At 34.1% G+C, this 15,481-nt stretch overlaps 1 protein-coding gene across 3 annotated transcripts in view; it reads left to right on the top strand.

The window, feature by feature from the left end:
- Positions 1 to 8,846: 8,846 nt before the first annotated feature.
- LOC143233197 (uncharacterized) overlaps positions 8,847 to 15,481 on the top strand; it is a 49,470-nt gene continuing 42,835 nt past the window's right edge. For 2 of the 3 annotated variants that reach the window (XR_013018025.1, XM_076469172.1), the window contains exon 1: positions 8,847 to 9,093. Coding sequence is in view for 1 of the 3 variants with exons in the window: in XM_076469172.1 (XP_076325287.1) it covers positions 9,015 to 9,093 (79 nt within the window). In the remaining 2 variants the exon portion in view is untranslated. The remainder of the gene's footprint in view (positions 9,094 to 15,481) is intronic. The other variant, XR_013018024.1, reaches the window with a different exon arrangement.

Below are 15,481 nucleotides of genomic sequence, written 5' to 3'. Positions count from 1 at the left end.
AAATAAACTATAATGTGCGTGTTCTTCAATATGCTGTTCAAAGTAATTTGGGATAATATTCTGGTCAAAATATAATTTCGTTTCGACAATAAAAATTATATTTACTATGAAATATACTATGATAAACTCAATATTGATATAACTACTTAAGTTCTAGCCGAATCAGTTTAAATGTAAATAACTTAAGGCAACGGAATCTTGGATGTGAAATTTATGATTATATAAATTTTCTTTGAAATCCAAGACAGATTTAACAGGGCCCGACATGGCCAGATAAAGATAGAACGTGAATCGTAGTCTGACGGTCGCGGGTTCGAATCCCAGTCAAATAAAACATGCTCGCCCTTTCAGCCGTGGGGTCATTATAATGTAACGGTCAATCCCACTATTTGTTGGTAAAAGAATAGCCTTATAGTTGATGTAGGGTGGTGATAACTAGCTGCCTTCCCTCTAGTCTTACACTGCTAAATTAGGGATTGCTAGCGCAGATAGCCCTCGAGTAGCTTTGCTTGAAATTCAAACAAACCAAACCATATTTAACAGAAAAGTGTATTATAACATTAAAAAAATAATAATGCATCGCTGAAAACTATTAAAGGCTGAATTCGAATACCTTAAATTTTCTTTGGGTTTTCTAACTCTATTAATTAGAGTAAAAAAAATACCATCTATAAAATAATTATATTTCATATTTCAAAAAACTGACCTACAATATCTTATGCGTGCGAAGTGTTTAACTTCGCTTCTAAATATTTTACAACCACCACAACGACATTTATACATCACTCAGAATGCATACGATGGAAAGCTTTTCAACAAATGGGATCAGAAATGTATGTTTATTTTTATTTTACTACAAAAACAAAATACAATAATTACTGTGCAACCTGATGTAAACTTTTACTTACACGTCTTTATGTTTCTATAGCGTGTATGAATAAAGGAGTATATTTTTGTGTTCGATATGGGAAGCGAATCAAACCCTCAATTCTAGCGTTATAATATAAGTCTCGAGGCTTGCTTTAAGACACAGTAGTAAAACACTTTGCAACTCAAACAAGTTAAAAAAAAAACTTGAAACGTGTTTACAAGAAAACAACGTTATAATTAGCTCAGTGATTTATGCCACAGCTTCAGAGCTCAGCGGTAAGTCAGAGTGCTTATAACGCTGAAAATAGGGTTTCGATACCCGTAGTGAACACAAAGCAAATACCTCCTTCAGTTGCCTTGTGCTTAATAACAAGCAAACAAAAAAAGAGGTTCCCTTGCAAATAAATAACTTCATTTTAATGTATCTGCAAAAACAGTTTTATCAGTAAATTCACTTTAAACATCTTTTCGTTGTTGTTTTGGTAATTCATTTCGATATTAACAGATTAAACCAGGCTTGACAGACTACTAAATCTGTCTTAAAAATCTCAGATTATTTGATTTTGTAGTATCAAGTTTCGTTTAAGAACAGTCAACAAAAGTATAACAGGCAGCATTTATGTAACTCACCCCAAAGTTCTTTCTTTCTGCTTCGTGATACACTTGTATAAAATCATTGATATTCAATTAAATATTGAGATCGAATTATATCTTGTTGCTCGCTTTTATTCATTCTTGAGTATTGTATTTTCTCCCAGGGTTGATCAAGTTTATTTGTTTGTTTTTTAATTTCGCGCAAAGCTACTTGAGGACTATCTGCGCTAGCTGTCCCTAATTTAGTGTTGATCATGTACTGCACTGCTATAAACATTGCAGGATTAAACTAATTTAAATATGAGTCGTTGTTTCATAAGTATAATTTAATGAAAATGTGTAAGACATGTAGTTACACTGACACATAAAACAATGCAAAATACCATATTGTTTAAGATAAATGGATAAAACATGATATTAATACCTATATTAATCAGATTCGTTTTCTTTCTATTTCTACTTTCAGCGAAATAAATCACTATTTCAAACACTTTTTGTTGCGCAAGGAAAAATCATCTGGTGCAGTTACTGAGCTGAATACGCAGCTGTAATATAGCGGCTGGTTCTTTTACCATTGTTCGTTACCAATACCTCTAGGTAGATTCCTGTACGTAATGAGGGGACTTCCCAGAGAAGGTTCTGTATCTTCAGTGTATTCCCCTTTTGAACATGAAAATCCACCCCCATTTTTTGCCGAGCATGTCGCCTCGTGAAGTGAAGGAGAGGATATTGGTGGTTGAATGGTGTCTGGGGTACTGCAGCATACATCTTTCGCCTTGAATTTCTGTAGACGGATGGCCTTGGGATGGTATCCAGCGTCAATCGGCTTGTCGTGTTTACTAGAGTCAAATGAGTACCAATGTTGGTTTTTTCTCAATAGCTGTTATGGACATTGTGTCTCATGCTTGTGTTCGGGTATAATGTTCATGCAACTCTGAAATTGCTTCAATATTTTTGTTAGGTATTCTAGTGCGTTACCTCGTAGGATTCTTTTTCCTTTTATTCCGGATCCCTAAAATCCCAATACTTTTTTTTTTAAATCACGAAGACTCTGAACAGCAGTCTCCATTCTATACCGCACCTGTACCTCGTTTTATCATAATGTATTCTTTGTCAAACACGCCTTTAAAGTGGCTTGCTGGCTTTCCGAATCCAGTCAAGAAGCTACATTCTAAGGACATCCTGATGGAAACATCTACGGCAACAAACAGTGAATTCTTCTTGAATTCGAATATCATTGGGGATATACCTACTGAGGTTACTCCCCTTGCTACTTTGAAGTCCTAACGATGAATTATTGTTCAGAGAGATTTAAAAGCCGTCCTCGAGTGAAAGTATTTCTCTGGTTTTTCCAGCCAAGGAGTTTCTACAGTGAGACGTACCTCCACTCCCAAAGAAAGAATTATGCGGCCTACCAGTGTTCTTATTTTGACTGAGTCCAAGAATCTCCTCCTAACCTCTACCATTTGAAAGTTTCTTTGCAGTATGCTACTGAACTTCGATTCTTACTACATCATCCCATGTGGGGTTATATCTTCCTTCTTCAGTGGACAACGCTCTTTTGGAATAGACAGTCTTTGTATCCAAGCGCTGCTGGCGGAATTGGATCTGTCAATGGATGATGTTTCTGCCATTACTGATCAGTTTATCCATAGCTAATTACCATCCCCCCTGTGACCTTTCTTTTGAATCATAAGAGAAAGACAGATACTTCCGATTGAAATTACCGTCTCATCTTTGCTGAAGACCTTTCAAACTCTTATTCTATTTCCATTTATACGTATTGTTCGAAATAAAGTAACTCTGTAGGCTTTTCCGTGGTTTTTTAAGACTTGGTGACTGTTCACAGGATTCCCCTCTACAATTTCTGTGTTTAATGTCTACTTGCATGTCTTTTCTCTTCCCTTGGATCACGTAGAAGCTATGAAGTACATAGATTGTACTATTTACACCGAATATCTTAGCTCTGTACTGGAGCTGGAATCCCTTAACTTTAACTCTAATCCTGTTCTCGTTGGTGTCGAAAAATGACTGCCAAATTTTCCCTCCTCTTCCATTAATATCTAGTTTTTCTGGATAACTCAGGTCATTCTGGTATTCGTGAGAACGAGCTCACTGACACCGCAGTCTAGACCGTCTGCTTTGTTCCGTCATGACTGTGTCTATCTCATAATGGACTACTGTCCTATATTCAAAACTCGGCTTCGTGCCAGTTGGCAATCGACTCGGAGTGAGCAACGTCACCACAAGTTCATCCAGATCAAACCTTACGTTGCTTTTTAGCAGGTTTTTTTTCCGTAAGAATCGGAAAGAAGAAGATACCTTATTGGTCTGATCCACAAGCCCGGCATGGCTAGGTGGGTTAAGACGTTCGATTCATAATCCGAGGGTCGCGTGTTCGAATCCCGGTCGCACCAAACATGCTCGCCCTTTCAGCCTTGTTGGAGTTATAATATGACGGTGAATCCCACTATTCGTTGGTAAAAGAGCAATTTAAGAATATGGGATGGGTGATGATGACAAGCTGCTCCCCTCTAGTTTTAAATATGCAAAATTAGCGCAGAAAGCTTCTGAGTAACTTTGCACGAAATTAAAAACAAACAAAGAAAGAAAGTGATCCACAAATGTATGGCCTTTGTGACTCTGAAGTCACAATATTCCACATTTTACTGTCCTTACGATCGTGAGTGGGAACACCATTCTAGTTATGTCTTTTTTGTGGGTTTACCATTGAAGTTGGACAGTGTCATTAGCGATGGCGATACTGTTCAACCTAATTATGTTTTTTTAATCTTTTCAAGCCTTTGAGCCTTTTATTAACTATTGGACATTGTTTCGTTTTAATTGGATTTATTTTTACAATGCATATAGTTTTACTTTAACATTTTTACCTGTTGTTTAGCGAAGATAGTCTAGTTGTAAAAACAGCCAACCAATCTCGACTCTTCCCCATAATTTTATGTTCGTGTGTGGTCTTTTACAGTGACGTTATTCGATCGCACAATATTTTTGCGGTGGGTGCGATCAAATTGTTAAATTTAACATAAATAACTTTGTTAAAATAGCCTCAGAGGATCTTATGGCTCGTTGTTTCACGTTCGAGAGCTTCTATAATAGCCCGGTTGTTGAAGTTAACACAAATAAATGCTTTCTCTGTTTAAAAGTAGAAATGGTTAAAGTCAGGTGGTTCTTGTGAAATTTTTCTCGAAATTCTTAAACAAAAGCTAAGGAATAATATTAAACAAAGCCATATATCAGTTTATGTTAAGAAAAAGTTCTGATAAAATTTCTAAATCTTTTCCAAAATAATTGGCAATATGACAATGATTATAATACTATATTTTTTTACAGTATATGTGATGTTATAATGAACTAAACAATTCAGGTATATTATCCGTACACGACAAACACTAACATTCATACTGTTATTATTCAAATGTAAGAACTTCAGAGAATTTTGGTAACAAACTGCTCATAAAGGATATTCAAATGTTCAACAGCATTCATAATCAAAACGAGTTTATTTTTCGAACTGAATATATTATACCGAAAATATGAAAGTCGTGTACTATAATATACGCTTATTTCATACGCCCCCACTAGTACAGCGATAAGTCGACGGACTCACAACGCTAAAATCAGGGTTTCGATTTCCGTCGGTTGGCTCAGCAGATAGAAAATATCAATAACTAAATGTTTGTTTTGAACAAGTAAAGTCACGAGCAATCTGCATTTTAGTCACCGAGAATTGAATCCCGGATTTATTTTAGCGTTTTAAGTCCCTAAACTTTCCATTAGCCCACCGAGAAACAACGGAATGTGTCATGAAAAATAGTAGAGTGCTCGAATAATAATAGCAACAGACATCGAGTCTAGTCGCTGAGTATCAATTTGCTTAGTAAAATGAGTCTGGTTTGTTTAAAATTAAGAATAAATCTATAAAATGTGCTCTGGCCACCAACGGTATCGAAACCCAATTCTGACGTTATAATTTCGTAGACATATCGGTGTGCCGCTGAAAGTAGTAAAAAGTGATTTGCTTCAAATAACTCAGCAAATGTATAGGTTATTTAAGACTTGCGCTCATATAATAGTGTTATTTTTAACCTTTCAGAATATTGATCAGTTCGTTTATCGTTTGCACCTCTTTACCACAGATGGAAAAACGCAAATCGCGCTCAGTACTTTGAATGCGTTATAAGGATCACAGCCAAGCTTCTATACTTAGGTAGAAAACAGTAGCATAACAAGTAAACGCAAGTGACGTTAACTATTGTCTATCAGCTCAAAATTAGGGATTGTTCGTGCAGGAAGTTACTGACTAGCTTTTCGATAAAACCGAAAATAACTGAACATTTCATCCACAAAACTAATAAAAAGGTGAATAAAAAAACTAAATGCACAGAGTTAGTTTGCTAAATGAGCAAGTCATTGAAATGAGAAGAAAACATTAAATTGAAGTAATATACCGAAATATGTAAAACTCATATTAGCCCAAAATGTAACTTAAATTAGAATACACCCTGTTGCTATGAGGTAAATTAAAAATATATGTAGAGAAATCTTACAAATAAACTGTGAAAATCAGAGCGTTTTTTTAAGCTCGGCCAGAGCGCCAGGATGCTCAACTCACAATCTGAGGTCGCTAGTTCGTATCCCCGTCCCAATAAATATGCTCAACCAGCTGCGGGAGCGAGGGGGGGCGTTATAATTATGGTCGAAGAATAGCACAAGAATTGGCGAAGGATGGTGGCGACTAGTTGCCTTCCTTCTAGTCTTTCACTGCTAAATTATGAAAGACTAGCGCAGATAGCCCTTGTGTATGTTTGCGCAAAATAAAAAAATAAAAAACTATTAAGCTACGACAAAATACCTGACAAGTGAAAACTCCTTTAGACAAATAAAATACCGAAGTAAAGGAAAATGAATAAAAGTAAAGAATATACTCAGCGTAAAAATACACTGAACTAGAAATAATTATTGTGTTTGTTTGTTTTGAATATCGCGCAAAGTTACTAGAGGGCTATCTGCGCTAAGGACTATTGTGTATAAGGAAACTTCTCTAACGTAACAAATCTTTCAAACTGGGAGAGTTACCAAACGTAACACGAGTTATTAAATAAATAGCTTAAAAAATATTACAAAAACTCAAACTAGGTTCTACTATCAAAATATTATTTGTATAATTACAAAACATAAAGTAATAAAGAAAGCACATCTGATTTTAAAGAATATAATACCGAAAAAATGAAAGTCCCTCTATATTGCACTTGTGTTGTCAAATAATCTATCTCCCACTTATTAAGGGACAAGATAAATGACAATATCCTTGATAAGATCTCCATCTAAATAAAAAAATATGGAGTTAAGGAAAAATATGTGCCCATAAAAACACAGTGTTGAGATGGGTAATTGTTATAAGATCACCACTCATAGTAGATTACGGTCTCCAGAACTGTGATATGGACGCTCTTACAGAAGCGCCTTTTCATAAATTAAAATTATTAAAAAATGAGTTTTATCTTCTTAGGAAGCCTTCTACAAGTGAAATAACTTTGGTAAACTGAGATTAACCACGTTCCTAATACGTAATGAAAGTTTCTTAAAATATATTGTCTTCTGATTTTAGAATTCTGAAAAATTCTAAATATATGTATTCGCTTATACCAAATCATTCAATTGTATATCTAAAAACATAAACAAAACTGTGAACTTTAAAGAATGGTTGTATACTCGTATTTATTTATATCTCACGCTAACGTCACTATCTTATTATTTATTTCCAAGCCTTTGGATATTAAAATAGTAAAATATGTTTTGTAGAGCCGTAACATGTTCCTCAGTGATACAATATACGTACCAAGAACATACCATCAGAAGTTTTCAACTCCAATATTTTTAATCTGCGTTAGCAGGACTTTGCTGGTAATGTGAAATATCAGGTCAATTATTCCTATGCAGAGTTCTCTTTGTTATCAGTGTTATTAACTCTGCAGTTATTTGATGTTAATTTTGATATTTTATAATTCGGTAACGTTGTTATTTTGTACATATATAACTTTCAGTTTGAATTAATGTTTTAATGGATTACAATTGCATGCCTAGAAAAATTTCAATCAGCAAAGCTTGTTATTGTTAGTAACTGTATTTTGCAAATCATGTTAGATCATCTTTCTGTTAATTTATTGTTCTTAACAAGATTCGGGTTAAAATAATAGTAGCTAAATAACAATTAAATTTTAAGGTTTAAAATAATGTACATTGTTACAAAAATATGCAAATTATAATATACATATACATATAATTTCTGAGAAATTATTTTTAGCCCTTCCTCTGAGTAACGGAATCCAACAACAAAATTTTGAATCCTCTCTAATATTATTATATAAACTTGAATCTTGCTTAGGAAATAAATAAAACTATAATAGCATCTATTAAATAATTTCCGGTTTTAATAGCAACGACAATATAGCAAAATCAGGGGAATCTTCGAACTTATGTTAACCATGAAAGAATCGCTTAGCTACCATTTTCGCCAGCTTTGTTGCGCATGTAATGAGTCACCTAGGTTATATTAAACGAATCAATTAAATATGTTTGATCGCGTGTACATTGTTGTAAAACTATTTGTATAATACTAGTGCTGCTTTTGAGATACATCCTGTGTTTCGTTACATTAAAGTTGTGAAATATAAGCATGAAGGTAATATGTTAATGGTTAATTTTCGCATTAACCAGTACGCTGTTCTTGTAGTGGTTTTTTTTTTTTTATGTATCATCAATCTCTATCAAGTTTAAAACAAATGAAAGTCTCAGTAAAATACATTTCTTACGCTTGATTATCTTCACTAAATTTCTTTTCAGGTACAGACATAAGTACCATGTCTAAACTGACTGAACGTGGTACTAATAATTTATACAATATAGCGTATGTAACTCTGTGTGTATTTATTTAAACTTGCATCAAACCTATGATTTATTAGACATATATGTATATATACACTGTACTTACAGTAATATGACTAAATCTGCAAAAACACTAAGCCTACTTTACACACTTTTGAAGGACACATAATATCGGTAGGTGTGTTGTCAAATTGTAATATTTCTAACTACTTTGTGAATATAATGATATTTTACTGTGGGCCTAATTGGTGCTAAACATCATCCATTAATTTCCTGTTACTTTATTTCATCAAACATTTTGTATTTCAATACACTGATTTGCTACTAGAAAGTAACAGTTGCGTTTTTTTTTTTTTTTGTGAAAATACACGACGATTCAATATAAGACCGTCACGATAAAATACCGCCTTGTTCAATAGTGAATGGACGCCACTTGCCACCTACTGGAGAATAGCCTGAATCACGGTGATATATATTTCTGAACAGCAAGACTCCTTCGCACAACAGCACGTGTAGTAGAATCAAGAGTTAGAGTGACGGGAAATTATTTAACTGGCTGGTCAGACATGAACTTCAGTTTGGTTCTTTCCGTTCTTGTTCTCGGTTCTGGTGGTATCTATTGATATATCAACAGTTGGTCTGTGATGGCTAACCAAGGTAAAAGGTATTACTCCAAGGACCATTTCTGGCCTGTCATTCTCACCGTTTGGTTGTCTTTACATGGTAAGTTCTACCAAGATAAATTTATTCGAAAATTAAACTCAGTAAGCACGTTTTATCAAAATGGATCTCATAATGTTTTTTACAACATTTTTTACACTAAATTTCAATTTCTAGTCATTATTCATGTTGTAAAATAATTATCAAGTTTATTCGTATGATTTTCATTTTGCATTCAAAGAGAAGTTCAAAACTCTTACTTAAACTTATATTTGATATTTCGAAACTGTTTAGAATGTTTGAGCTTTCTTGAGCCTCAAACATATAATTTCATGTCATCTAGAAAAAATAAGGAAAATATTCTTACTTCATATACTTGAATATTTTTAACGGTCAACATTTTCTGAAAAATATTGTTTTATTTCAAGCTATTCTATATTTTTCAGGTTTATTTCTTACACTACCTAATGAAACTACGTAGCAACAAAACATACAACTTTTTTAAACATATCTAATATCGAATTATGTTGTTGTTGTTTTGAATTAAGCATAAAGCTACACAATGGGCTATCTGTACTCTACCCACAACGGGTATCGAAACCCGATTTTTAGCGTAGTAAGTCCGCAGACATACCGCTGAACCACCGGGGGACTCGAGTTATGTGACAAACCTTAATGGCATCTAAAACCACTTAATACTTTGTTAAGATGATTTATTTTTAAATCCAAAGATTGATCCAATTTTCATAAAATTTCCCGAGAAACATTAGTGTGCTCTGAACAAAATATTAATTTCAGTTCCCATAACAAAACAATCAGACTATCTATTACGAAACTGGAAAGCAAAATTGTACAAGTGATTATTCATAGATCACCTAACAAGTAAGTGGAATTTTTATGGTAGATTTATCTTTGCCGTTTAATACCATGACATTATGAAAAAATTATTTGCTAAAGCCATAAAATGAAACGGTTTCCGCCTTATTAATATTCCTGCCGTCACCAGTTTTAAGTCTGACAATATTCTGTCTTTATTACAAATATAAAAATGCAAGTTTATACTAATTTGTGTTTAAACCGTTTTAAATTGGTATGATATCTACTCCGAGCAAGGAAAGAAAATCACTACCTGAGAGAACCCGATAACCCGAACACTTTTAAAACAAAAGGAAATTTCCCCAGTCCTTTTCTGATGTATCAGGTGTATTGAAATACTAGTAAAACAAATTAGAATTCACAGTATTTTTTATCTAAATATTGATTTCGTAGGAATGACAATTAGAATCTATTTTATAACTTTCAATTGTAGTCAAGGTAAATGAGATTCACTCAGACAATGTTTCAATTGTAGTCAAGGTAAATGAGATTCACTCAGACAATGTCAATAGAATGACATTAATTTACTTAATAAAATCGACTATTAATCTCTTAAACGACTGGAAACTTTACTAATTTCTTTACTTTTTACCTTGCTTACATATAAAAAATAACAGGAAGACTCAGATTTAAAATTACTGATTACCAACCCAAAAGTTATGTAAGATACATCATCTTATTATAGGCTCTTTTCAAAAATCGTAATGTTAATTATGTTTCTTATTTATGTTTTTCTCCACATTGTAATTACTGATATGTTTTTTTTTAATTTTATTACATTAAAATTAACAAAAAAGCTGTGGATTATTTTATCCTTGAAAGTTTGTTAAATACTAGGAAAAACGATAAAAAACATGTTTTACATGTGTGTAAAAATAAAAGATCGATCTCACCCTAAGGAATGAAACAGATGGTTTTACTAGAAACTAACTAAAGTTGGAAATGGTAACTTTTAAGACTGGACGGTTTGTTAGTTCCCGTTCTCTTCATGTTCGTTCTAATAAGACGAGTTTTGTGGTTGATAGAGGGTTAACCTCTTGAAAAAAATTGTGAGATAGAAGATCAAGATAAACATACGGTTTTCACTGGTAAGTAGTTGTTCCTTTTTTTATAAGACAAATTTATATCCCTGTGTGTACGACACTAATTTCAAAGAATTAACAATAGATTGGGTGACGTAGTTCATTAATCATTTCGATCGTTGACACTGGGCTGATAAAAACAATAACCTGTCAACGTTAGATAATCTAATACAAAGAATGGTATGTTTATATCTGAGAAGAGTATAAGATCATTAGTTTCTTACTATTTCGCTACACACCACCCTTAAAAACAAATATATGCTTCTATTTTACAATTAGCGTTTAAAATGAATACAAGGGTAATATAACTTTAAACTTCTGTACACGCAGTCAATATTCTTTACTTCTACCAAGTACGGGGTTAAAGGAGGACAGTTTAGTCTTCGAGCGCCCCAGAAATATTAACCTTATTCCAAAACAACTGCCAGAACAGTGGAACAGTGTAAGTTAAAAAAATGCGGGTGTTGGACTTATATGAAACAAGTTCTATGATATGCATCATTTTATGTGGAATGGCTAGTGATGAACCATACGTTAAGATCAAGTTGCAGAAAGATGAAATGTAGCTGTAGCATTTATTATATTTTGTTTGGTATTGTTTCAAAAGCCTTGAGCAGTGCCACAGAACAAAATTATAGATAAGATATTGAAAAAAAAACAACGGAGGAAGCGAGATATATATTCATGTAAAACAAAATACGAACACCTATATTTATTGCTGTATGGTATTTTAGTGCGTCGACATAAATCATTTAGATTGTTTGTTTGTTTTTAATTTCACACAAAGCTACTCGAGGGCTATCTGCGCTAGCCGTCCCTAATTTAGCAGTGTAAGACTAGAGGGAAGGCAGCTAGTCGTCACCACCCACCACCAACTCTTGGACTACTCTTTTACCAACGAATAGTGGGATTGACCGTCACATTATAACGCACCCACGGATAAAAGGGCGAGCATTTTTGGTGTGACCAGGATTCGAACCCGCATCCCTCGGATTATGAGTCTTGTTTGTTTTTGAATTTCGCACAAAGCTACTCGAGGGCTATCTGTGCTAGCCGTCCCTAATTTAGCAGTGTAAGAGTAGAGGGAAGGCAGCTAGTCATCACCAGCCACCGCCAACTCTTGGGCTACTTTTTTACTAACGAATAGTTTGATTGACCGTCACATTATAACGCCCCCACGGCTGAAAGGGCGGGCACGTTTGGTAGGACGGGGATGCGAACCCGCGACCCTCAGATTACGAGTCCTACGCCTTAACCCACTTGGCCATGCCGGGCCTTAATCATTTAGAAGATACATGCTTTACACTCCGAAGCTTAAGCATTGCTCCAGTAGAAGTGACCAAGCTTTGACCAACAGTAGTCTACTTGTTTAACCTTTAAACGGCGGCCATCATCAATTGATGCTGCATCCTACAACATTCCCGATGTTTAAGGGTTAACTCAATCCAGTATTGAATATTCTTAGGAACAGAAGAAGGTGACTATAATAACCCAGACATAGACGAAAAGAGGAGCATAACCAAAATATAGTTTAATGTAAGTCTAAGTATAACAGTTTATGGTGTGAAAAGTTATATAATGCTTCAAGTAAGGATAGAAACGGTAGAGCAACAAAATTAATAATAGCTATGGTGAATATCATTAATAAAAATGTATAAATGAAAAGAAATGCATACGTTAGTTTGTCGCCATATCCTTAATATCCGTAGAAAGGAATACAATTTTATGTTTTATAAATATATTTTTCAAAAGTTTCAAAGTTCGCGGAGTATTAAGTTTCTCCAACTTTAAATAATAATTATCTAAGTTATTGAAATCACTTAAATTATCAATGATCAGTATGAGCGCTACACAGCTAGATAAGATAGATAAGATACAGAATATCTATTTAATATGTATGTAATTCAGCCATGTTAGGCCCTTGTACTGCAAAAAATACCCTTCCGTCATCTAGCCATTGTTATTTTGAACTGATACATTCTAGATTCCCAGCTACCATGTTGACACCGACTAGGCAGTAGACTGCCTAAAGGATGGCTCAGGAGACGTCGGGGGTGAGCGGGTGCTATACAGATAACACTGAGATAATCTAGCTTCGCCAAGTCCTAAAAATATGGAGGCAGTGATATATGTGTGATTTAATCAAGCCATAAAGTGAATCAGAATCGTTTTGAAGTTATGCACTGGTTATAAGTACTATTTCATTATAAATTACAACTTTTACAGTACACTTAGGAAGATTATTTGAAAAGAAACACAACAGGAATGATTTTTCTATCACTAGAGAGATCATTCACAAGTATGTTGAGTGGTTGGTCCCCAGATGGGTGGAAGGTAGCAAAGCAACTACATAGTAAGACCCACACCCGCATGTATATGCCAGGCCATAAGGGTGTAAAACTAAACGAGGAAACTCACTTGTTTGCAATAGAAGCTCCTTTATCAAATCATTTACAATGCTACTGGCAGAATATCGACCTCCTTTCTACTAGTAAGGCGAAAGCAGCAACCAAGTTAGTTCTTCATTGACATTTAGAGGGAATAAGACTACTGGAACACAAAGTGTATTGTGTAACTAAGAAAACAAAGTATGGTAAATCAATAGAACAGAATAGAGCCAAAAATGTGCTAGTAACATCAGTAAAGGAACTTTCTTCTTCCTCCTGTGAGACAACCGTCGTCTACATCAAGGGTCAGCGCAACCCTTGGGATTGTCACCTTTTATTCAACAACGAAACACCTTATACGATAGAAATGGTTGTGGATGGCGTGTGGATGATGATGAATGAAACGTGAAAAACAAGATTTAAATAAACAAAGTGTAGATTTTGTATTAAAATATCTTTGTTGTTGTTTGCTGCAGTGCCGCATAACAAAATTGGTGAAGAAATTTCCAAAACGAATGAAATTGTATATTCTATTATATTCTTATAAAAAACGAAGAAAGTGAGCGCATTCGATTGAATCAGGATCTGCTTATATCCTGCTTCTTTCTAACCGACTGTATTACACGTTCAAATAGTTATTCTGCTGATCCAAGAAATCTGGGGAAACTAACTTCTACTAGTCAATCGGAGCAAGCAAAATATTGTTTTTAATCTGAAGGGTATTTTGTAATATTTCTAGTATTTATACGAGTAAAAGAAAGTGGTGAATTATAAAATCTAACTGAGTAAGAAATTAATGAAACACGTATTCAGAGCAATTTTTTAAACTCCAAGATAATGAAAATGGCGGTTATAATTATTACATTACACTCAACAAGAACTATTAATTGTTATTGTATTTGCATAGAAACTTTACTGACCTATAAAAATCACAGATGATTGAAAGTATTAAACTTATCTATTTTCATTATTTGTTAACGGTATCTGTTAGCAAGCAATAACTATTAAAATTCTAGTTAATTGCCACCGAGTTTATGATTAGACTTGTGGTTAAATTACATAACTTTAATTCAACATAGTATCAACTGTTTCAGAATATTTCAATATAACTTCCAAACAGCTAAACGTTTTAATGCTAAAAATCTGCTCTTCTATTTCGTAATGTTTTCAACAATTTAAGGTTTCTGGTTCGGTTTGTTTTGAATTTAGCGCAAAGCTACACGAGGGCTATCTGCGCTAACGGTCCGTAGTTTAGCAGGAGGGAAGGCAGCTCAACATCGCCACCCACCGCTAACTCTTGGGCTGCTGTTTTACAAACGAATAATGGAATTGAATGTCACATTATAACGCCCCCAAGGCTAAAAGGCAATCATGTTTGGTGTGACGGAGATTTGAACCCGTGACCACAAGATTACGACTACAGTGCCTTAACTACTTGGCCAAGCCGGGCTTTAAGGTTTTTACTTGCTGTTTATAAACAACCTTTACTAACATATTTTGGTAATTTGCTAGCACAAAGTCGGTTACAATGTCATGTATTTAGTTTTGATTCACAAAATTAATTATTACTACTAGCCATTGCAAAAGAGTAACTGAGAAAAGCGTTTTTCACATCACTTTACAAAAACAAAGCTTCAGAAATATGTGCACGAACATATATTCAACTTAACATCAAATGTTTAATCATTTGTTATCATGCAAAGCTGCGCAAGGCAAATCTGATATAGCAATCCTTATTCTCAACTGAAAAAAACTATAGTGAAGGTAGCCAGTGAACAATATCCAACACCAACTCTTGGACTACTCTAATCAAATACTAGGATTTTACGGTTACTCTTATAACGTACCTATGATCTCAAATGTTTTGTGGCAATGCTACGAGAGTCATAGATATTGGGATCCACAAATCAATATATCAAATGCGAGCATTGGTAAAACAACAGTGATTTAGAAAACATAAGATCGTAACATAAAAGAGGTTAATGAAGCAAGACAAAACTAAAATTTAACTCTTCAAGCGAGGTTTCAGAATTTCAAAAAAATAGAAACTAGAATCTGGCAAAATGAGGTTTAATTAGAAAGGAAACTCATAATCATTCAGAAATG

This window comes from Tachypleus tridentatus, chromosome 12, assembly GCF_004210375.1.
Source record: "Tachypleus tridentatus isolate NWPU-2018 chromosome 12, ASM421037v1, whole genome shotgun sequence".
Lineage (NCBI taxonomy): Eukaryota > Metazoa > Arthropoda > Merostomata > Xiphosura > Limulidae > Tachypleus > Tachypleus tridentatus.
This window is presented reverse-complemented; position numbering and strand designations above follow the sequence as displayed.